General features: G+C 35.3%; 3 protein-coding genes across 6 annotated transcripts in view; 1 reads left to right on the plus strand and 2 right to left on the minus strand.

Annotated features, from left to right (window-relative positions):
- LOC119083231 (zinc finger protein 271-like) overlaps positions 1-24,505 on the minus strand; it is a 700,255-nt gene that overhangs the window by 133,948 nt on the left and 541,802 nt on the right. The gene's annotated exons all lie outside the window — the stretch shown is intronic.
- LOC119083258 (integral membrane protein GPR180) lies at positions 7,457-10,311 on the minus strand. The gene is made up of 7 exons (XM_037192935.1): positions 9,736-10,311; positions 8,778-9,201; positions 8,564-8,707; positions 8,416-8,486; positions 8,175-8,359; positions 8,046-8,114; positions 7,457-7,974 (listed from the first exon to the last, which is right to left on the minus strand). Exons 1-7 carry the CDS (start codon positions 10,221-10,223, stop codon positions 7,640-7,642), a joined length of 1,716 nt encoding a protein of 571 aa, XP_037048830.1. The 5' UTR covers positions 10,224-10,311; the 3' UTR covers positions 7,457-7,639.
- Positions 12,401-15,603, plus strand: LOC119083268 (zinc finger protein 160-like). Of its 4 annotated transcripts, XM_037192948.1 has the most exons (13): positions 12,401-12,514; positions 12,753-13,094; positions 13,149-13,267; positions 13,331-13,403; positions 13,463-13,584; positions 13,638-13,782; positions 14,183-14,279; positions 14,357-14,440; positions 14,562-14,645; positions 14,718-14,801; positions 14,875-14,958; positions 15,175-15,258; positions 15,317-15,603. In XM_037192948.1, the coding sequence occupies exons 1-13, from the start codon at positions 12,491-12,493 to the stop codon at positions 15,427-15,429; spliced, it is 1,455 nt and encodes a 484-aa protein (XP_037048843.1). In that variant the 5' UTR covers positions 12,401-12,490; the 3' UTR covers positions 15,430-15,603. The 4 variants fall into 4 exon arrangements, with proteins under 4 accessions (XP_037048843.1, XP_037048844.1, XP_037048847.1 ...); XM_037192949.1 differs by lacking the exon at positions 14,875-14,958 and having other exon boundaries at positions 12,403-12,514; XM_037192952.1 differs by lacking the exon at positions 14,718-14,801 and having other exon boundaries at positions 12,403-12,514.

Below are 24,505 nucleotides of genomic sequence, written 5' to 3' on the forward strand. Positions count from 1 at the left end.
GCCTTTAATGAAGTATAAATTGAAAAGTTCAAGAATATTAGGAAGAATAAAAAAGATCTAACAAAAATCCAAACAAAACATATAGACAAGGAACATAAAAAGAAAATATTTAATTTGTGAGATACATTTAAGACAAAAAACAGAGAGAGATATATAGAGAAAATATATTTTAAAGAAGAAAAAAACAAATATAAAATACGAACGCCTATGCTTTTAAAAAGTAACGTAATTGATTTAGACAAAAAAAAAAGACAAAAGAAGAAGAAGAAATTAATTACTAAAATATGGGCCTTAAAAACTAAGAAATTACAAAATGAATTGTACATTCCATCTTTGTGATGAAAATGAAATTATTGCGTAAAATGAATACAACAACAACAGCAACAACAAAAGAAGAAGAAAATTGCAGATGAAAGAGATAAATTTAAATTACTAAACTTTAAATTATTGTACAATTTGGTGATGGATTTAAATTATTTTGAAATAAAATTAATTATGTAAAACGAATGCATTTATCATTCCTGTCACGATGGACAGCCTCTTTTTATTAACCGGGTAGTACTTGGCCTGTTCTTTAGTTTTCATTTCATTTTATTAATCCTAAATTTGTACCTGTACATGACACAAATTGTCTATCAGCGGGAAGTACTCACTGGTAAATATCTATAAGCAGGAAGAATTCAGATTTAACCGGGAAATAGCTGTCACCGGGAAATCGGAAACAGCTATCACATGGAAGAACTCACACCGGGGGATATCTCTCAGCGGGAAGTTCTCACTGGGAAATATCTATCAACGGGAAGAATTCAGAACTAACAGGAAAGTAGCTGTCACTGGGAAGAACTCACCGGGAAATCTTATCAGCTCGAAGAACCTATCGAGAAGTTTCTAGCGACGGGGATGAACTTATTGGGAAGTTTCTGTTAGCGGGAAGTCTATCAGCGAGAAATTTTTTTCTTGTCAGTGTTCAGCGGGAAGTCTTTATGATTAGGAAGTACTCAACTGGAAGTTTTTATTAGCGGGAAGAACTTATCGAGAAGTTTCTACCAACGGGAAGAACTCATTGGGAAGTTTCTAACAGGTGGAATTCTATCAGCGGGAATTTTTATTTTGTTAGAGGACAGTGTTAAGTCTCTATCAGCGGGAAGTACTCCTCGGGAAATTTTTATCAGCGGGAAGAGTTTATCAAGAAGTTTTCGTCACCATCCCGATCCCGATGAATTATTCTCTTCAACGAACTAAACTTTTGATGAGTTACTACTTCTGGTGAAACAGTTCCTAATAGGGTGCATAGACCTAAGAATTTTAAAACTTCGTCTGTGGCGCTTTTGCTCAAATTAAAGTTTCATTTAGAATTTTGAGTTTGTACAGTTTCAAAGAATGGTACCATTTTTGCATTATCAAAAGTCAAAATTTCACACGCTCCGCTCGCGACTTACTTTTTTTATTTAAATAAATTAAGGCAGAATTTCGGAAAGATTGTTATGCCCAACATATCTGTCAGATTAGACCATAAGATAATTTTCCAATGAGTTTATATCTGTTTTATCAAAGGATGGACTCGTGCAGTCAGCATCTTTACAAACATTCTCTTCTACATATTAATGAGTGAAAATTCATACAGAAGAAAGTTACGAAAAGGTTTCAGCGTTGTAAAAACTAATGTTAGACTTAAATCTGCACAAAAAGACTAGAAAGGGCTTGGGAAATAATATTCGCGCCACCGGGAAGTTAATTGCGACCCACCGGGAAATTTTTGTCAAAATTTTCGGATACCGGGAAGTTTTGACTTGGTTACCGGGAAGAAAACATTATTTCCATGCACGCAGGTAGAACACTTTCAATTTTCCAGGGTACGAGGATAATCTAAATAGATATTAGCACCTTCTTGTTAAGTACTAGAAAATTTAGTAGAAACCTACCATCACAACAATTACAATCATCACAATATTAGAAAAAGTGAGAAAAAGTGAATGCGAGCGAAGCGAGATCAAAATTTGTACATGCACGGAATTTTGAAAGCCGACACATTTTCTGTTTTTGTCGTTAGAATATTTCGTAGCGTTGCTCTTACATATTTCACTTCTGTCATTATTTTTGTCGTCGTTACTGATAACAGATGAATAGCCGTATGTGACAGGTCAAATTCCGACTTTCTAGTTGATCTCCTCGAAAAATAGTAAACAATAAACACAATCCCAACCGAAACATCTCTGATATAGAATTTTGTAAGATTTTCCATATAAAGTGGGTGGTAAGGTAACAAATGAAAAACTTCGTTTTCAAATGGTTCTAATCGTTTTATTTTATATTTTAAAAAATACTTTTTTCTATACAAAAAAAATGATCTTTAAGTATAAATAGTATGTTGAATATAGAGGATCATGCTTTTAAAATATTGATTTCGATTCTAAAGTGGGATTCTTTTGAAAGCAGCATGCACGAAATAAGACATTACCATTCACAGGGGCGTTTAATAGTACATTACTATGCAAGGGAAGTAAAGTGATATCTCGTATCCAGATGAGAAAAAGTATCCGAGGGCGGCAGCCCGAGGTACTTTTACTCATCGTGATACGAGATATAACTTTATTTTCCGTGTGTAGTACGACGTTTTACTATGCGAGTGATGTAAAGGTTATTGCCTATACATGTAACAGCCTTATTACATGCACCAGCATAGTAAAAGTCTTTAATAGTCGAAAAAATGTTCTTCTCAACTCAGTAAAGAAATGTGAAACTTTCGTTGGCTTTTTTAAGAAAAAACGTTTTGCATACAACTCGGTGATATATAATTGTTTAGTCACACGGTCACACATCTAATGTCTAAAAAAACATTTATTACTCGGTGGCAAAAATAACTACTTTTCAACTCAGCGAACCCTTCGTTGGAGCGAGATCTATGGACCAGTATAGACATTTTATATAAAGATCCACCGGGAAAACTCGGATTTATTTCGTCGAATATAGTGATCAGTGATGTACTCCGATTAAATAAAGACAATTTTATAAATTTAGCTGCTTATCAAAGCCTCTTATCTAGCTGTTTCTGTGCTTGCCGAAAGTATGCAAAATTGTTTTTTAAGACCAATCCACACAACGCTAAATTGTAGCCTAAATTTGTGCGAAAAGATTATATATTTTCGATGATAACTTCGTATCCGCGTCCTTTCGTGAAAAACTTTACTAACATAGAGGCTTTGATATGGTAAAACAACACTATGAACAAGTTTAGATTCGGCTGCTTTTGAAACTATTAGGATGTTCGGTGTGCAGGTTTCTCTGTTGGGAGAAATTTCCATGTTCAGAGAGACGAAATATGGAAAGAAATTCACCGAGACGTTAATACCTGCTACTAGACTAACATGTTTCACAGGTGAGTCGAAAAATGTGTAATCTTGTTCTCATAATTGAATCTGCACCATCTGCACCTATCACATAATTAATTTCGAATTTCGTAATTTTACGTACAAACTTGGAATCGTTATTCCGATTTTGATTTTATTTTTGTATGGAAATCTTTCTCTGTAAAGCGGTCCTGCCAAAATTATAATTTGCATTTTTGTTGTGTTCGATTATTGAGCAAATTTCTATAAACAAAAATTCTGTGTTTCTCTTAAGGCGCATTCAATTAAGTTTATTTTGCAGAAAAATATGTGTGGCTCTAATCTATTTATCATTTTCATTTATTTCCATTTGATTCTTTGTACAAATTTTAAATCGTTCATAGAGTTCAGAGGGTATAAAAATAAAAATAAAATTCGAATAAATTAAAAATAAAAAATTATTTTAATTTCGATTATAATTACTGATGAAATTAACAAAACAAACTTTCAATTTAAATATATTTTGACTGAGAAGGAATGATTATTATTATTGTGTGAATTGGATTGTCTCGTAAAACAACAAAACACATTCTTTACAATTTTCTTTTTGTTTTATCTAATTCCATTCTAGTTTTGGTTGTATTTAGTACATTTTACACTTCTTTTTTCATTGCGAGGATATTGCACATTTAAACATATAAATACGGTCGAGTCGGATGGATTTGACATTATCGTTGAACTAAGGCGGTATAACAAATAAAAGCGACGCAAATTACATCGCATAAGGCTTGTGTGAAAGCAAATGTTAAATTTTTTAAAAAGAAGCTGATCAACGCACTTCCAATAAAAGTGCTTCTAATGACAACTGCCAAATGGAGTACTATTTTGTATGAGTAATCTACTTAAGGTACCACTCATGCTTGAAGACCTTTGAGCTGACACAAATGTTGTGGAAGCAAATGAATATCCAAAACAAGGACAAAAAGGACGAAGGAGAAGATTGTTGCCTCATTCTATCACTCGACAGTTGATAAAAAATTTCCTTCACATACATTTGACACGTCAATGTAATAGCGCCGTTCACTATAGTCTTGCATCAAATGAATGAGCATTCATATTGCTTTTTTGAATAACAAAACCAGAGATCACATCAAAACTTCAGGTTTGGGAAATGTTTGTAGTCACATCGTATACTACATTTGTAAACGAAAACTGTTAATGTTCACAAGTTTGTAAAGCACTGGAGCTTTAAATAAAAAATATTTCCAGAATTAGTCAAATTAGGATAAAACTAGAACAAAATCTGTTACATACGGCTATTCATCTGTTATCGATAACGATGGCGACAAAAATAATGACAAGCGCTGGGTAATATAGTAAAATATATGTTAAAAAAATTGAAGTACAAGATTTGAAATCAACAGATTAAAAATACTTTGATCGATGGAAGTAATTGACTATAGACCACATAATAATACTGGTCATCTTGCCGTCTGTTAAAAACACTCTCGTTGGCTTATCATGCCTGTTTTACTCTGTGAACATTTGCCGATGTGAAGGTACCACATACAGATGTTGCGTAATGTACGTCTTACAAAAAAATTAAAAAAAAATCGTTCACGGTTTGAAACGCAGGGCCTACTTTTTGAAAACTAATTTCTTGAATTTCTCGAAATTTCTCGAATTTTCTGGAATTTCTTAAAATTTCTCGAATTCGAGAAACTTCAAGAAACTCGAGAAATTAGTTTCTTGAAATTTCTTGAATTTCTCGAAGTTTCTCGAATTTCTTGAATTTTCTGAAATTTCTTGAAATTTATCGAATTCGAGAAAATCAAGAAACTTTGAGAAATTCAAGAAATATTTTTCGAAGTTTCTTGATTTTCTCGAAGTTTCTTGAATTTCTCAAAGTTTCTTGATTTTCTCGATTTTCTCTAAAAGTTTCTAAAAAATATTTTAAGAAATCTGAATAGATGTTAATATTACAATCAGGGTTTCAAATTAAAAATATTTTTTTATTGACGCCTGTGGTGGTGCACGAAAAAGTTGAAAATTGGAAAATCTGAATTTTGTACAGTTAGATGCTGTGAAATTTCAGCATGAATTTGCTTCAGTTGTTTTTCAGCTGATCGAATCACACAATCAAAAATGTTTGTACTTGTGTATAAATACGTTGAAGCTGCTACACGCACGTGCTTGATAGTACTAAAACCATATAAAGACGTATAAACAGTTGTGGTTGTGTGTGTATATCAGTTGAAAAGCAGCTGAAGCAAATTCATGCTGAAGTTGCCTCTAACTTCACGTAACCCCACTTAATTTTTCGTTAAGTAGTCCTTAACCTCAATAGGGCGTTCCATTTCGGATATAGTTCACTTTTATGCCGTGGGACACCATATAAAAAATGAGTTACGTGTTCACTTTCGGTATTTTTTATATGAAGATGCCGTGGGACAAACTCGAACCATCTCCGAAATGGAACACTCTATCAATTTACTGATTTTTATATGAGAATCGTTCGTTCAATTCATTCGATATTCGACATGTCTGACAGTTGGGATCGTGTCTGACGTTTACAAGGTCATGAAAATGATCTATATGTTTCGTTCATTCATTTGTACGATATTTTTTTGTTTTATACGTAAATGGCATCAAGGTTCTGAAAGAACAGGTTAAGAGACCCACGAAGGCGGCTGACACCAGCTTTGTTAAACGCACTCATTACAAATTGTGTAAAAACTCAACTTGAACAAAATAATTAATCTTTTTTGCCAAGTTGAAGTTGTCATAAAAATGTTCATAAACGTGAACGGCGCAACAGAGAAATATTGGTGTCACCGCCTTCGTGATCAACTCAGAGGTGTCGAAACCTGTTCTTTCAGAACCTTGGATGGCATTTCTCAAGGTAAATATATTTACCTTGGCATTTCTTAACGTGGATAAAATTTCAAACGTCCTTGAAGTTGATCTATAGCGATTTCTTATCAAATTAGTTGTCAAATTCATCCAATTAACCTCAAATAAATTTTACAGATGTAAGCTAGATGAAATCGACATGTCAAATGACATTGACAATGATCTCTTTAACTACTGTGCACATTTCTCATTTGGTGCGGTGAGATTGCCAATTTTTACAGTGTACACCAGACCATCATTTAAGTCCTTGTAGCTCTTTAAAAGGAAAGTGACAGAACAAATGTTGTTCGTTTCGGCTAGTATGTGACATAGACATTGGTTTAAGACCGTTGTCCTATGAGCGATTTGTTTCCACACAGGCTTTTTGTCTATTCGTTAGTGATCAGACTGTGAAGCTAAGTTTTTTTCTTGACGAAGGAATGACTTTCTATTTGCAATTAAAAACCAACCGTTTCTTATATTCAACATAATCGTCGTTCTCGCAGTCGTTTTTTCTTTTCTCATTGTTTTTTAGTGTCTTATATCGATAAATTTCGCTAGTTTTTCATTTCTCATTTTTCTATTTACAATGAATTGACATGTTTCGTGATACAATCTTCTTCTGTTAATCTCTTGTTTAGTACCGTGAAAAATCTTTTCTTTTAAATTTATTTTGGCAAAGTCTTAGTCTAAGTTTTTGACAAATATTTTTACTAAATTTTATACATTTTGCAAGACGATGACCAACCATAATTGTCGATTTTATCGTAAAAAATAAAATTGCCTAACACCATCATGTCGGTATACATCGTTTTGTGTAAAATTTACATCCATTCGGAATATTAATTACTGGAACAAATTTAAGTTTTCGTTTTAACCGGTTATCAGTATAAGCTTTTGAGTCTGTCCTCTTTAACCGATTCGCTTTTTTGTTTAAGAAAAATTACACCACACTCATGCACGAGTGTCTTTTTTATGGCACAATTTCATCATTAAAAATTCAACTTAATCCTAAGCACTAACACTACAATAATCACATCGTTTAATTTTCTTTTAGGTATTCCGATTTACTCTAACCTCCTTCCCCGTTGACATCTATAATTTCAGTTGATTTTGCGTTCGTTTTAAAATAAATTTCTCTTCAAACAATGCCCAGTGAAATTCACTTTGTCATGTCACTCGCACACTTCCCGATAACACACTTAACAGTACGGCAAACATTTTACAACATTTCCGACTTGTTGCTGTAGATTGGAAAAATGAAAACAAAGTCGAAGCAAAAATGCGTTTGGATTTTATCACAACCATTACAATAAGTAAACTCTTACCGCGACGATTACTGTTTCGTTAAGTTCTGTTTGAGTTCATCGTTCAATGTTTCGATTGAATTAACTTGTCTCTTTTTACGCAGCGATCCCCATTCAGGCCATCATATTGTGACCATTGTTTTTACTTAAATCTACAGCCTCTCCATTGATCAGTAGTAAACCGTCACGATTGCCATGATGGGCATTGAAGTGATGGTTACCGGGAGTTAGAAGATCGTCCGTACTCAAAACAATGTCTTCATCATCATCGTCTAAAAGATCGGCGGTGATGCGACCGTTAATGTCGAGTGGCAGATCTTGACTTAGGTTCTCAGTGCTTAATGACGGCGACAGCAGTACATCACCGTGGACGATATGCGGTGCTTCATTGAATTCGTCCAATTCATCCATGCCGGCGTAATTGGTACCGGCGAGCAGTAAATATTGACCTGATTGGGATGACATGGATTTTGAGAAAAGATTTTTAATCGAAAAAAAAAACTTGGTCGGACAACAGTACCTGCTCGGTTAGGCCAAAGTAATCCGGTCATTACACAGTATCCTAATAAATCAGCTGAATTTGTTATTCCTAGAAGGGTTGAACGTAATTAGGTCAAGTTACTCGGTCATGAACCAGATATGGACAAACCTAATAGTAGTTTGTATCGCCACATTGGACTAACTTGAAGTGCAACAATGGCTACGATGGGCAAGTAAATAAACCAAACTAAACTCGATGCACCGAAATGCAGTAGAAAGTCGAGCTTCTTCGAAGAGTGTTCATACTTCATAGTGTTCCGCAGTTCCCATAGAAACCACAGCATGATACAGGATCTAGATCAATGAAATGGGTAAGTGGAATCATTCGGCGATGGTGTTCGTAAATTTACCTGCACGCTAGGACTAACCATCCCGGCCATGTTTGATATTCATCAATGTCTGATATGATATCGACCTCAGTCTGTGGAGTTAATTAGATTCGAAAATTAGCGCGGCGGTCTTAGTGTTGATTCGCAGGAATTTTCCCGATTTTCTTACCCGATTCCACACATAGAGAACCATGTGAAAAGCCACATATGGAATCCAAATTGCCATCAAAATGAACCAACTCGTTTTGCTAATCTGTTGTCTCGTCACTGCCCATCCTTTGGCGAGTAGCAGCAATATCAACATGAACGATGTCTGTAACATGAAACGTCGTAGTGTAAACTAACTGACCGCGTGAACACATTTTAAAATGAATTTCGCTTACTCGACTCAAAATATCAAAAATGTCACCGATCGTTCGTGACGCCTCATTTCCGACCCCACTCACAGCAAACCGTATCGAATAGCTGAGTATGAAGCACAGGCTAATGAATTCCAAAATCAAACTGAGCGTAAACAATTTCGTCACTGGATGCTTCTGTATGCGCACTGCATACACTTGCATCGGCACCAGAAACAGATAGACCGCAAAGAAAATCAAATTCATTTCCAATATGTTCTGCTGTTCGAACGAAAAGTGATAGGTGAATCGGCTAGACGGTGACTGATACGGATTTCCATTCACCAGCTGGATGTCATAGTCGATGTCATAGGCGTGTTTCGAGGCGTTGGGAAATTTTTTCGGATCGAAATGGTGCCATGTACACGACGAGTCACGATAGCAGGCTACAATTGATACGTACCAGAATCTGAAAAAAATGGGAAGTCAATTTTGCAATTTTGTAATGGAATTAGGTCATTCAATGGCATTGACGGCATAATGTAATTCTCGAGAGTTGATTCACCTTCAAATTCAACTGTGCGGACGATTAAAACAAAATAATTCTTATCTTGGGTATTGCCCTTTCAATAGCTACACTAGGCGCAATCACAGCTCAAAAATTTCGTTTAACTTGTTAGCAAATAATAAAAACAAAATTTAGATAAACGACCTTATCTACAGCGAGATACCTACACTATTTTCAAACACAACGGGGTAAATATGCTAGAAACGACGATTATTATGACCCTATCATCAATCACCATACCATAGAGGTCGCTGCTTCTTTTTTATTTTAAGAAATCAATTCGATTGGAGAAAATAAAAATTAGCAAAAAACATTACGAGTACTCCATATAAACCAGAGCAAAGTGAAAGTAGTGCGCTCACCAAATACGTGGTAGATACGAGATCAATGATCCGAATCATGAGAGACAAAACAATAGGCAAATGGAAAAATTACCGTGGTTGCATTAGATCACTAATGACGTAGGTGAATTGACTATCTGGCACAACATTTTCCGGCGTATCCTCATCACTGCACAGTTTCCCTTTATCACACGGCACTTTTCTCAGGAAATCCACTTTCGCTTGCTGGTTACACGTTTTATCGTACGCAAAATTGTCCAATCGTTCGAACATTCTTCGACATGCCACATCTTTGTTTAAAATCGTTCGATTGCCGTAATACTCCAAGAAGCTGTATTTGTCCAATACAGCAAATGTAACTGGCACGGGAAAACTGTCTCTCGCCGTAATATTACCGAAAATGTAGCCAAATGAATCTTTTTGCGGATGTCTTTCGGTTTTTTGAAATCCGAATTTGACGATGAATTTGAAAAAGTCATTCGTTCGAAAGGTTCCACTTAAATGTGCACTTTGGTTGAATAATATTAATTGAAAGAATAGCAAAATAAATAGTAAATAACGAATTAGCATTGATTGCAGCATCTTTTGTCTTTAAATTATTTTTGTTTCTGCTTCGAGCTGTACGCGAATGACATGTGTCATCACTAAATTGTTTTTTTTTATTTCATTTGACAAAATCGCACTTTAGAATCCATCTCAAGCAAAACGTCAAAATGTCTAGAATCCAGCTCTCTTTACACTCTTTATCCTCTTTTCCTCGGTTTTCTTCAATTAAAATTATTGCACATTTCGCTAAATTCGCAAAAAAGTTCTGTTGAGTCAACAGAGCAACGTTGAAATAGGGCAAGCGTTGTAGTTAATTCTATTTTCATTAATTAACAAACATTCAAAGTCTTTGTACGGAATGTCATTTAAAAAATTCCACCAAAAAATGCACTGAACGGAAATATTTACACTGTCACTTCTACTTTTACACTTTTAATATGCTTGCATGGTTCCGGTCGGTGGTGGACTTTCTTTGTGATACGATTTTTTTTTAATTATTTGTTTAGTATTCACCAAGGCCTGTCGGATTTAAAAAAAAACTCGGCCCGCACAACTCTTGTACAGACCATATACGAGCGGCTTTACGCTTCCTCATTTCGATGTAGTGATATCTGTATGCCTTACTTTCAGTTTGGAATTTTTATTGGCGTATAAGGTAATCTGGCACACGGTGCGAACAAAGACACATTGATCAAACTTCTTAAGAAGATAATTAGGTCGAATTCTTATCATATTGCCAAAAGGTATTTGTTACGTTAAAAATTCACACATGCTATTCTGAAGGAACTTTCAGAATATTGGTATAGATTACCAGGTTCTGAAAGAACAGGTTAGGGAGGTTAGAATAGACAAAAATAGACAAATTTTGTTAAACACATCCATAATACGAAAAGAGTTGCAAATCGAGTGGTCTGGAGACTCACCCAATCCTTTGCCCAACGGGAATACGATATTTCTATTGTTTGATTCAGCTAAAATCGGTTAAAACTGGTTTTAACAATAGATGCTAGTGTGTGTTGGCCATAAGTGTTTTCAATGATGAATTGGGCCACACAATAAATTGTTGAATGGAGCTAACGTTTTGTTGGCTGTATACCGACCTTACCACTCGCGTCGCGTATCATTCTTTGTAAAATCTACGTTTTTTCACTACACTAGTTCCTCTCACAGACCCGAAGATATTTCCGAATTTAAAGGGAAGCCTATAGGAAGACTCCTGAAGATTTTATACCTTCCACCTTTATATAGGTGGCACATATTGTAATTGTAACTACAATTTTAGAGCGAATGCGCCATACAATTTTTCACAGCAAAGAAAGGCACTCATTTTTCGTGAATCTTTAAGAGGAATCACCACTTGGCTAAATTGTAGCCTACATTTTTGCGTTTTTTATTATTTGATCGGCTATATCTTTAAAAAGAAAAAGTTTTTCAAAAATGTGGAACCATTATTTTCTCTAAAAGTATGTTAGTTTTAAATGAAAAATATTTTTTTAGCCATAGGTTTTATGTGCACCGAGAAAATCGTGCAGATTACCCAAATTTGCATAATCTGCACGATTTTCTCGGAGCACATAAAACTACAGCTAAAAAAATATTTTTCATTTAAAGCTAACATACTTTTAGAGAAAATAATGGTTCCACACATTTTTGAAAAACTTTTTCTTTTTAAAGATATCGCCGATCAAATAATAAAAAACGCAGAAATGTAGGCTATAATTTAGCCAAGTGGTGATTCCTCTTAAGTCATAGTCATTTTTCGAATGGGACAGGTAGTAAACGTAGTAAACAGGAAGGCAGATTACACTCGACGCTGTTAAGTAATTCATTTATTCGGAAACAATTTTATGATAATACTAGTAAACTCACTTGCTCGAAATTTATTGCTCGAAAACACAATTGTGAGTTTGGATTTATCATAGAAATGTTACCTCATGCACTCGAGTCCACTCGATGAAACTATTTTTTCAATAGGGGAAATAATGTTTGGAAACTAACGCTCAAATGTAGTAGATTTTCGTAAGTTTTATTAGATTTTGTCAGAGATCTACTTTTTTGTGAACTAACTTCACTGCAATGATGTTTAATGGAAATTTACCAAGGTGAAGTTCTGAAAAAATAGTGGTGCCAACCGACAGAAGCAGTACTGTGGTTCCACAGCCTTAAAGTTTCATGTTGACACATTCGATTCGTTTAATTTTCATTGTTTCGTCTCAACGTTCACCAGTGTCTGATCAAGATTTTCTTGCACTAAACTAAACCTTTATTGTGATTTCAATTAATAATTACAAAAAGAAAATCAAATGGATGTGATTAATGCAGCTGAGGTAAGTTTACATTATTTTACCAATGGAAATATTTTAATCGTAAATTACCATCGAAAATCTCGACCACGTGATTCCACACATTTTTGCATTATTTAATCTAACAACAGAGATTGATCTTATTAATGAAACTGCACACTGTGCAGTGTACAGCCAGTTCTGCCGTATTTGATTCCCATTAAATTTATGAGTAAAGCCATCCGAGAAGTTTGCAATCTAAATAAATTTTACTCGCTTTAAGAAACAGCCTACGGTGGCCAATCCAACAGCAAGTATTCACACTGACGACGGATTGTCCGGCAAAACCGTTACCGAAATAGAACGTGTGGAACAGCAGTCTGATCAATTTAATGGTATTCAAAGGGTTGCCAGTCTCTTTATACATCACAGTAGATGCTGCAATGTATATCTGGACGAAATGGTAGCCAGGATGACTAGTGAATGTGTTGCTTCAAAAAGTGAATTGAAGCAGCAACATGAAATCATTCAAGAATTGCAAAAGCAGTTGAAAACCTTAAGTGACATTCATCGGATGAATCCCCAGACCTTTTCGGATGAGGGACAACAGTTCCATCAAGCACAAGTGAGCTCTGATTTGCTTCAGTTGAACCATTGTTGACATGAATAATATTCGTAGGTAGAGGAAGAACCAACGGTTGAAGTAACCGATCGAACACCTTTAGTTATTAACAAGACTGTCACGACAAATGAACCATCGTCGCCAAGCGACTCTTTTCACGCGGAACAACCTGACGAGTAAGGACGGAGAGTTGTTTTTAGTGGAATCGTTTCAGATTTAAAATCATCAACTATTTTCAGAATTGAGAGCGCACAGGCGTCTACAGACGAATTCACTGAGGGAAGCGTTATTGTTCCGCAACCGAACGACGAGGTTTCCCTCAATACTGAAGAGCATGATGATTAACATAATAACATAACTGAATTTCATAGATGGAACAAGAACCAACCGCTGAAGTTAGTCAACATGTAACGCAGTTAGAAATTGCCGAAATTGGCACGATGAATGAACAACCGTTTCTAAGTGACTCTGGTCAAATAGATCAACTTCAGGCGTAAGGAAGGACACTGCAAGATTTTCAAGTTTATTATAACGGACTAATTTCAGAATGGAGAGTGTGCTGTCGCATGCAGAGGAATGTAATGAGAGAAGCGTAATCGTCACGCGATCGAGCGACGATGTTTCACTAGATGTTGGCCAGCTGAATGAATCGGAGGAGGCAGTGCAGGCAGAATATTTTCTGAGGACCCAGGTATTTACTTGACTTGACTAAACGATGGCAGTTTATGGATATCTGCCGCCCTTAAATTTACGTTTCTTTTCGTAGGCAATTCGTTGTTTTTTTTAATTTTTTGGAAGATAAATTCTTTTTTTGATATTTAAGTACAGTAGCTGCAAGCGAATCATGCATTTTATTTCGTTAAGTTTATTTCACTTTAGCGCTGAGCATTATTAATTTATGTAAAATTTACCTCAATTTACCTGACTGGTCCAGTCGTTTCTAAACTCTCGAATTATTCCATCAAACGTTCCCTTCCCGGTTGTCATGGATCCCTTCTTCTTTCGATACATAACGATACACTGGATGTATGCGATTCTTTAAATATTTTGCACCGATTTCAAGTGTTCGTTGATTTTTCGATTCGATTCAGATTCGATTCGGGCTTAGGAAACGTGATGGGAAACAAATTACGTATAGCCTACGAAGCACCGACACATCTCATCAAAACCCTCGAAACTGTCGCAAAAGTAAGTTTTTTTTCTCGACATAATTTTTCGCAATTTGAACCGATAAAACTGACTGTTGTTGTTCGCACTTTTAAAAGGATCGAAAAATCATACCTGTGGAGAGTGTAAGAAACGATTCAACCGGAAGAGCCATCTGGTCATACATTTAAGAGTCCACAGTGGTAAGTACGCAGGAATGTAAATGGTGTAAAACTGAAAAAAGATTGTTTTTGAGAATTGAGAATTCTTTGCGTCTGCAAGAGCAACGCTACGCCATATTTTGATGTCAAAAATTACTTTTAGGTGAGAGACCCTTCAAGTGTAAGGAGTGCATTGCTGCGTTCAAACATGCTAACACTCTGAAGGCACATCAACGGATTCATTCCGGTAAGTGAAGAGACAGAAAAGTCTGCAAGAACAACGCCACGCGACATTTTCAACTTCAAAAATTATTTTCAGGTGAGAAGCCATACAAGTGTAAGGAATGTAATTCTGCTTTCAGACAATCAAGCAATTTGAGAACACATCAACGGATTCATTCCGGTAAGTGAAGAGAATTCTATGCGTCTGCAAGAGCAACGCTACGCCATATTTTGACGTCAAAAATTATTTTCAGGTGAGAAGCCCTACAAGTGTAAGGATTGTAATTCTGCTTTCAGACAATCTAACACTCTGAAGGCACATCAACGGATTCATTCCGGTAAGTGAAGAGACAGAATAGTCTACAAGAACAACGCTACGCGACATTTTCAACTTCAAAAATTATTTTTGGGTCAGAAGCCCTATAAATGCAAGGATTATGCTTTAAGCGATCTAAGCACTTTTTAAACACGCTAACTTGCAACTTAAATTTCCACTAACATTTTCCGGTCCCAGAACCCAAAATCGAAATTTTTAACGAGAATTTCGTCTTTAGGTGAAAAACCATTCATGTGCGACATTTGCAAGAAGTCGTTCCGACACAAAAATCATTTGTTGCTTCACATGGATACTCATAGAGGTTAGTTTATCCACTACGAGAGCGCAGCAAATGTGTTAAAAATAAATTTTGATTTTAGGTAAAACGTCGCACAAGTGCAACGTATGCCAAAAGGAATTTCGATTTCGAAGTAATTTGAGAAATCATCTCAAAATCCACGGCACGACATTAAAAAAGTTTTCTATGCAATAGGTCAAACCTTTGATCTGATTTTTGATAAGATTTTAAGATTTTTGTTATTGCTCTTTTCGTATTTGTTCTAGTAAGTAATGTGAACATATGAGTGAAGTGTACTGTGAGAGTGGATGGTCATTAGTTTTTGTTTGCTTTGTGAATTAAAATATAAATAAAGTGAATCAAGATGCATTTATTCTTATTGTCATCTCACGATGCCCTGTTGTGCAATAATGGTCAAGATAAATCTAAATTTTCACAATAATTTTCGACGCAAAAACAAGCGAAATCCGTATGTTCTCCGGTACCGAGGGATTATTTATTATTTGGGTATATTTTGAAGCCGATGACCCCTTCGTACGGCGTATATGGACATACATAGTGTTTTATATAAGAATGGGGTGGGGATCCATTTATATGTATTCTGAGATGGACTTACTGCCAGTAAGTTACTGGCCAGTAGCATATGTCAGATTTGAACTATTGAAAGCCTTTTTCGGGACAAACAAGTATTTGTCTTTTTTTAATTAAAAATAGTTGTTCTCTACATTACTACACAGAAACGTGCACTGAGGCCACTGCTTGGCCCATTGTGTGCAATATTTGGTAGATTAGATATGTGCTTCTCAATGGAACTTTTCCCTAACTAATATGCGAAAAGCTTCTGGCGAACCACGATAAATGGATTACCTATTACAAAAGGTTTCTATGGACTTTGGGAAGTAGTAGAACCAATCTCACAATCAACTCGAGAAAGTATTATTAGTAGAATATTGTCCATAGCATCACGTGTGGCTAATGAAAAATCCCGGAAAACGAGATTGATAATTTTTTTCCAACTTTTTGCTATTTTGCCTTTATTTTACTCACAAATTTCTGAGACCTTGACCATGAAACAGTAACATTTTAACCATTACACTGCCTACTCTGATCTATTGTACCGAACTTCATAAACTGTTTAGTTTCAGATTCGTGTAGTTATTTCTTTGCTTTTTCGGCTTTAATAATTATTGTGTGATCTACCAGTTTGCAAATATAATCGAAAAAGTTTGAAAAATCTCAAAAATGCTCGAAAACATGATATATTGGGCCCCTTCTAACAATTTTGCTCATCTACGAACTTTAAGCCACAATTTTAATTAAAAAAACCGTTTTGAAATCGCGAGCTAGGGAATGCAATCCCGGGATTAATCCCGGTACTAATCCCGTAAAACTCCAGTACCGAAAACCGGTTTTCACCAAAAAAATACCGGGATTTATCCCGAAAGATTAAAATTAAATAAATTGAAAATTTTTAGTCGGATTTTTAGCATTTATTTTTTCGAAAACGGTGAGAATCTAGTGATCAAAAGCATATGACAAAATGACAACGTGTTAACTACGCGTTTACAACGCATCATAAGGTGCCTGAGCTTTGATTTGGCATGGCTACATACATTTAAGCGAGCAGATGTTGTACATATCAATAGATAAGGTTCCAGGTATTTGCCTACACAAGGATTGATTCACGCCTTCTGTCCTGAGAATCTTATACAAACATCGGAATAAAGTCCAGAGATACTGGATCACTTTTTAAAAAAGTCGCATCATGAAATGGTCTTAATGTACATGATTTAATGTTCATACATATTCATGAGTGTAAACTACTCATCAAACCGACTAGCGTAGAGTTGAGTAAAGTAGAGTAGAGATGGCTTTTTCTGATTGCGGTTATTTGTGTCGTTCAAGATTTAACGGTGAGACGCTGCAACACTTGTGCTTTCTTTGAGCGTTTTTCAGAGAGAAAATTGACGTTGCTAATGTCATTAGAAATGAGTATATTAAGGTTTGTACGTTAAATTTAAGAATTTGTCAAGCCCGTAGTTAGGAGGAAATTTGCTGTGATCCTTTTGGGATTTAGAAAGAAAATAAAAATTTTAAACTAATAGGCCAAAAATTTTTTTAAATTCCAAAAATTCTTTACTTGCCTCACTGGCATATTTCTAACTCTTCATTTATCTTGCATAAGTTACTAATCAAAGAAAATCTAATAATTAGCAATGTTAGACTTAACATTTGTGTAAGTTGAAACGAAAATTTCTTTGCTTTTGAAAACTCATGTAGTTTCATAGTATTGCACACAGCCCGTCTTGTAAAACCACCCTGACCACAGGACCCAGAGTACAGACTACATTGTAAAGTTTCAAACAAAACGACGATAAGTTTTTTTAATTCTGCTTTTTAAAATTTTTTCTTAGAAATCCAAATTTTTATCAAGAAATAAGTCATTTCGATTTTTCTTTCCAATCCCGAAAATACCGGTATTCCCGGTATTGATACTGAATCAAATCCCGAATCCCGGTTTTGTAAAAACGGTCCGGGATTGCATTCCCTAATCGCGACCGACCAACGCGTTTATTCAATTTTTTTTTGCAGATTCGTAGTCTGTAGTCATACTTAAATATATTCCTTTACTCAAGGCAGATTGTTCGCACCTCGTACGGGGTAAAAAGTTCGCGAAAATTGTTTAGGAAGGTTACTCGAGATTGAGGCAGAATCTTGCTAGCTGATTTCTGATAATGCTGTTTTTGAAAAATGACAGGGGGAGCAGTTTTCAAGTCGACATCGATAGCCTAACATACTGTTCCATCAGGATGCGCGCAAACTCTGAGCTGCTAGCTGATTCATCTGAGACAGATTTTGAAAAACCGAAAGAAATTCAAATGTAGTTTTCGAAAATCACCTTCTACTGTCTAACATGCCGTTCCGTCGGAAGCCGATTATGAAGAATGGCATCTGAGACGAGGGGGAAACAACAATGGAAAATCTTGTCACACCGTTTGGCCATTCTCCCACTATTCGCCTATTATTTCCCCATTATTCGCCTTCATTCGCTCATTTTTCGCCAATATTCGTTCATTATTCGCTTAGCACTGTCCCACCATTTGCTCGTGTTGTTTCCCCCGCGATCTGAGGACTGACCGGCTGATCTGTAGAAGGTCTATTTTAAAAAACGGTCGCGGAGAGCTGACCCACTAAATTCTAGGAGGACGATTTTCAAAAGGGCCTTGCTGGGCTGACTGGCTGATCTGTCGGAGATCGATTTTGAAAAACGGCTTCAGAGAGCTGACCCGCTGGCTTCTAGGAGGCCGATTTTAAAAAAATGTCGTCGGAGGTCTGACCGGCTGAATCGTTGGAGGCCGAGTTTGAAAATCTGCCTCGGAGGACTGACCGGATGATCAGTCGGAGGCCGATTTCTAAAAATGGCCTCGGACGGCTGACCGGCTGACCACTAGGAGGCCACATTGTGCCCCGAGGTGCGCCGAGGGGCGTCGTGGTGCGCCGATGTTCAGATTTATATGTATAGACTAACAATGAATGGAAGACCAAAAATTTGAACTTCAAACTATCATTAATCGGCTAATCTTAGCTACTTCTTTCCTTTACCTACTTTCGCATGCAATTTTTTCGATGAGCAAGGGGTCGTTCACAAATGACGTCACGCTGCGAAAGTGCATTAGTGATTTTAATCAGCTGACAGCGCTGAAAAAACGTTACGTTATTTGTATACGACCCCCACAATGCGTACTCTATAAAACAACGGCTTTTCTAACAAAACCTGTGTAGAAATAGCGGTGTAGGTCTTATTCTGAATGGCCAAAGTTTTGAACTTCGAAAAAAAAATCGCCAAAATGAGAAGAATCGTAAAAATATCGTTAAATGCGAAGAAAAATTAAAAAACGCCTGAAAACAGTCGCACAATTTTTTTTTGGCGATACTTCTCATTTTGGCGATTTTTATTGGCGTTTTTTCACAATGTTGATATTCTTGTGTCCCTGGACTTTCCTCTTACAAATGTAAAGGCGTTTCGTGCGATTCTAGCAATTGCATCCTTCTTCAACGTAAATTTAGGTTAATTTAGCTGGACCCTAAAGACTTTCTTCTTCTACAAAATTAATCTAAACCATCTAAAGAAGGTTTGTGCGATCGCATGGACTTTCTTCTTCGGCAAAATGAAAAAGGTTTTTCGTGTGATCCTGGATCCTGGCAATTTTATCCTTCGGCAAAATGTAATGTAAAGTTGTTTCTTCACACTTTTGTGATTTTTTCTGGTGATTAAACAAAATTAATGGATTGCCAAGAACAATCGCCAAAAATTTTTTGGTGATACTTCACTGGTATCGAAATACCTCCTCACACGCCTCAACAGAAAATGATACGGATAATGTGAAATCTTAATTTCATTTACGGTTGGTTCGTTTATAAACCCATTGACGATATGGAATTCGTTTCAACGAAATTTTTTTGTCATTCACCGAGTGTAAGAGAACCTTCAACCTTCTCAATTTTAACCGTATCGCAAGGTGTTAACAGCTCTCACTTTATTGGGTTTGATTAAATAAGCTAGACAATATAGTGCTAGACAATTGATTTGCACAAATATCGTGTAATCGAATTCCCAGCATAACAATTACGATAAATGGGTTGGGTTTTTTCCAGGTAATTTTAGTTTTTTTGCATATATAATGTAGGTTAATGTGATTTTTCCTACACTGAATCGAATCTCGGATAATTTGTAATGAATAGGAACATTATTTTCCAATCCATTACTGGATAAGTAGTTGATTTTCCTTTTTGCATTGAACCGTGATTTGATTTATTGGCGTAGGGTGTGGAGTGGTGTGGATCACGTTCATTTATTTGCCAATTTCATGACGTGCAACCCAATTCATTATATTTGATATATAATAATGGAAAAACAGCTAATTATATTCCATCATATAAACGACCTTCACAAAAAATCTGGGTTAACCGAAAAAGCGAATAGGGCCAACATCTACGCACATGTTTACGAATTACGTTTGAACGCTTCACTTTTTTGGATGGATATTATACATAATCGAGCCGGGTGTATTATAGCCGTTTTATATGTTCAAACATTTTTATTGTTTGACCCTGTTACAGAAAAGTCTGTGAAAAACGTTATAAAAAGAAAGTTCTGCGATTAAAATCAAGATAATATGCAAATTAGTGTGAGCTTCCCCTGTATTATTTACCAAGAAAATTGTATTTCTTTGCAAAGCCTTTGAGTCTGATGAGCTAGCATTGTACAACCGGTGATTTACCTTTTAAAAGGCAAAACTGCTGAATGCACATTCGCCATACAAACAACCTATATAATTTACCGAATGGGAAAGTTGGTCAGTCACATAAAACAAAATATAAAATGAAAATCATTTTTGCATGTTTCTATACATAACATTATACCCTTACCTCCATAGTACACATTATGTACGTAAAGCATTTACAAAATCAACGTAAAAATTCAAATATTTTCCTTAAAACTGTTGTGTATGAAACTCTCCACTATGTCCACTATACAGCCGAGTGTATATACTGTAATATAAGCGTTCACAAAATGAATTACAGAAAAGAAAACCTCGCATACTTTCATGTCCAAGGAGAATTTATAAGTCCACCGGAACCAAAGTGGATTGACCTATAGGCGAATACGGTTGAATTGTAAAATTTGCTCATTGTTTCGTATATCCTTGGACTGTTCGTCTTCGATAAAATGCTGAAGGTTGAGGATTTTCATGTAAAAATTATTTAAAGTTTGCGTTGATAGTCGCATACTAAAACATCGCTATTCATCGCTATAATACATCTGATTTTAATGTTGATTCATTAAATTTAGTCGTTTGATTTGTTCTGATTTCTTACCTAAAGTTTTATGAGATCATCGGTTGGTGTGGAATACTATTCCATTGGAATAGTAACAATTTTATGGATGAAACATGAATAATAAAATTGGCCCGAATCGTAAAAATATGAATACGCAGGGGAACATTTCATTGTTGTTTTTAACACTAATTTGAGAGTATTGAATTAGCTCTGAATCTGCGATTTATACACACGAAATTCTCTGTCAATTCCAAATTTATTAACTTCAAAAAACCTGTACGAAGAAAGGTCGAGAAATAGTTATTTACCTACCAGGGTAGGCATGAAGATATTTTATGGAACTAGTTGACGATTGTCGACCCGAGGCGAATCCGACATTTTTTGTTTCGCACGCTCCTCTTGGATTAAATTAACTAGTCTCATATAATATTAGAAACAGGAGCGCAAGAGTTCATATCCGTCATTGAATTGCGAAAAAGTGAGTCGAATGACAGTTCATCATTTTCTTACAATCTTTTGGTGTCAAGGAGCTGGAGCAGTGATCATATTTATTATGAAGATTGACTTCATAAATGCTGACTTTGAAGGCTTTTTCGGTAAATGCAATTTTTGCGTGTGCATTTTCGCATTTACCGACCACTCACGTAAAATATAGTAAGTACGTGGCTACAAATTTGTACTTTGACGAGTGGGAATACCGCCCTTTATTTCGGGTCGGGCCAATACCCCCTCTAGCAAACAAACTAAGACAACTAAGGTGGTAAAACTATACAGTGTACGCTGTCATAGAAAATTTTACACTTTTAAAAATAAATCAAACGAAGTACGAGCAGCGACGCTCTTTTTTGTGTTGAAAATATTACATGTCATATCACCATTTTGGTTTTCGAAAGTGAATAATTTGTGATTGTGATGCCTTTTTTAGTGTTTTTCTACATCATTTTGATGTGCAAAAATGAAATGAAGTTAAAAATTTGTGTACGTCGATATTGATTTAAAAAAAAGCGCGGTACGGCACTTCTAACACAGAAAAAGTCAGTGTCAAATTTGTCAAAATAAAATGGTATTTTGACTGCGTTAAAATGAAGTTTGTTTGCTAGAGAGGGTATTGGTCGGGCTAAAGGGAAAGGATACAGTTTCGTTAACACAAAAATTTTAAACCACGGACGATGAAAGGAAGTAAAACATATCGCAAGTATTTGAGGTTACACATTACGCGTATAATATCCATACAGAACGTATTAGTACACGTGCCGCAAGGATAACTTCCTTATTAATATACTTTTGTTAGTGTACTTCAATGGTGCTTAATGATGGCGTTCAGGCTCGTGTGCGATTTTCCACTGATCATTTCGACAGAAATATGTAGTAAAAGGTGAAATTATAAATTTGCGATCAATAAAAATGATCGATAAAAAAGGGAATGGTCCGAACATATAGATCAACTGCATGATTTATTTAATTACAATGACGTTCCATGACCATGTAAAGGTTTAATTAGGGAAACAATTATAGGAAACCTCCACAAATATTATCATTATCTTAATTTTTTACATTCAGGACCTTCGGGACGTAGTAATCGTCAACCGGTAATCATAACAAGCCCACACAAATTTTTAAATTAAGCTGAATAGGAAATGTCCTAGAGGCTAAACAAAATTTCCTAATTTATTATATAAATATACAGAGCGAAACAAGAGCATTCATATAATATATAGTCCTCGAACGTCATTTACAACAAAGAATGAGTCAAGAAACAAGAAGAAAAAAAATTCTTGTCACCGGCTCGGAAACTTTCAAAGAAATTAGAGAATAAAATGGTGGTAGTGGAACATAGAGTAAACTTAAAATAACATGAAATTTTCAAGAACGACCGGTTTCCAGTTACAAACAATATAAAGTTCATGTTTAGGACGAATTTAAATAATTCGCAAACGGTCGTAGAAAATTCGTTCGATCAAAAAGTATACATTTTCTTACATATACTAACACCAATGGAAATAGTGCTGCTGCCACAAGAAAATGTTATTCTTTGAAAGAAAATGTTTCAATGGCCCGGAATGGTAGGCGAATGAAAATCGTGTGCGAATGATGAAAGAAAAGTATCGTTTTTTGTAGTCTCTGCTATAAGCTTTTACGGCCGGTAGCCGGCTATGCCATTGGTTTTATTGACAGTGAGTTTAAACAAATGAAAATTATTTGGTTTTAATATTGTCACAAATACGAGACTGAAACAACCGAAAAGCTGAATCAATTGATTTTTTTCAAGAATACGACGTTCATAGCCCTCTTTCCAATTTTTTCAAATTTATCCAATATATGTTGCGCTCGAAATTCCGTACCCTATTCATTCTTTCTATATACAACAGGTAACACGACTCGAAGTCCAGCTAATATTTTCCACTTTAGTTCAAATCGTTACGTCGTATAAGTAGTATATATACGTTTCGTGCGCTGTGAATTTCTTTAAGTTTTTGTTATAGAGAAAAAGTCGATTTAAATATTATTTTTCGAAAAAATTATTTAAAGTTTTTTTATGCTAAAATACTAAGGTACAATAAACCTTCTACGTTTTCGATAGCTGTTGCTACAAATGGAAATTGTGGATTATAACTCGGATTATACAGTTGAACAGAAGTGATTTGTTAAAACCACCGATAGTTAATTCAAAAAAAAACTTTTTATTGCAGAATTGGTGGTTGTTAAGTTTACTGAAAAAGTTTGTGTTTATTAAAGTAAACTCTGAAGTTAATAAAATTTTATTAGAGGTCGTAATTAGGGGTCCTGAATCGTAAATTATTTTGTTAAAGTAAAATAATTGTTTTTTATGATCAAAAATAGTGATCTGGCTCATTCTGATTTTCTTTTCTTTTTTAATCAAATAATTAATTCAGCAGACGTGAAAGAGTGACGATATCGGATAAAGAAAGTTATACAAAAACTAACCGTTCTATTGAAAACACTATTGCAATTATCGTCTCCTCCCAATCAGAATCGCACAACAATAAAGTCATTCTTGCATTTACAACTAGATTATTGTGAAGTGCTCCGCAAAGATAATATTAACAACCGTAAGAAAAGTGCACATTAAAAATTTGATTCGTTTTCGTTCATGTGCAATATGGTTTTCGTTGTTTTTAGACCATGACATAATCGCATTTTCAGATTATTGTTTTTGTGTTGAGTTTTTTTTAGTTCATGAGTTGATCAATGATGAGAGAGAGACTTGGTTGTTAAATAATGATATGTTGAAGTCTAGGAGGAATTCTAATAAGTTATGATTAACTATTAAGTGTTTCAAAGTGTGTGAAATGATAAAGTTATTGATTTGTGATTTGAGATTCAGTTATGACAATGGATATGCCTTGGGTTATACGTCGGTCTATTGGGTTTTATATAACCTATATCTTAGAGCACAGTCTGCAATTAA

This window comes from Bradysia coprophila, unplaced genomic scaffold (assembly GCF_014529535.1).
Source record: "Bradysia coprophila strain Holo2 unplaced genomic scaffold, BU_Bcop_v1 contig_583, whole genome shotgun sequence".
NCBI classification, from domain to species: domain Eukaryota; kingdom Metazoa; phylum Arthropoda; class Insecta; order Diptera; family Sciaridae; genus Bradysia; species Bradysia coprophila.

Coding starts and splice junctions, on each gene's coding strand:
- LOC119083258 (XM_037192935.1), bottom strand. CDS start 10,223: ATGCTGCAATCAATGCTAATTCGTTATTTACTATTTATTTTGCTATTC. Junction 8,487..8,563: donor TTCTCTATGTGTGGAATCGG/GTAAGAAAATCG, acceptor TTAACTCCACAG/ACTGAGGTCGATATCATATC. Junction 8,115..8,174: donor GCGATACAAACTACTATTAG/GTTTGTCCATAT, acceptor CAACCCTTCTAG/GAATAACAAATTCAGCTGAT.
- LOC119083268 (XM_037192948.1), top strand. CDS start 12,491: ATGGATGTGATTAATGCAGCTGAG. Junction 13,783..14,182: donor AATATTTTCTGAGGACCCAG/GTATTTACTTGA, acceptor GATTCGATTCAG/ATTCGATTCGGGCTTAGGAA. Junction 15,259..15,316: donor TCACATGGATACTCATAGAG/GTTAGTTTATCC, acceptor TTTTGATTTTAG/GTAAAACGTCGCACAAGTGC.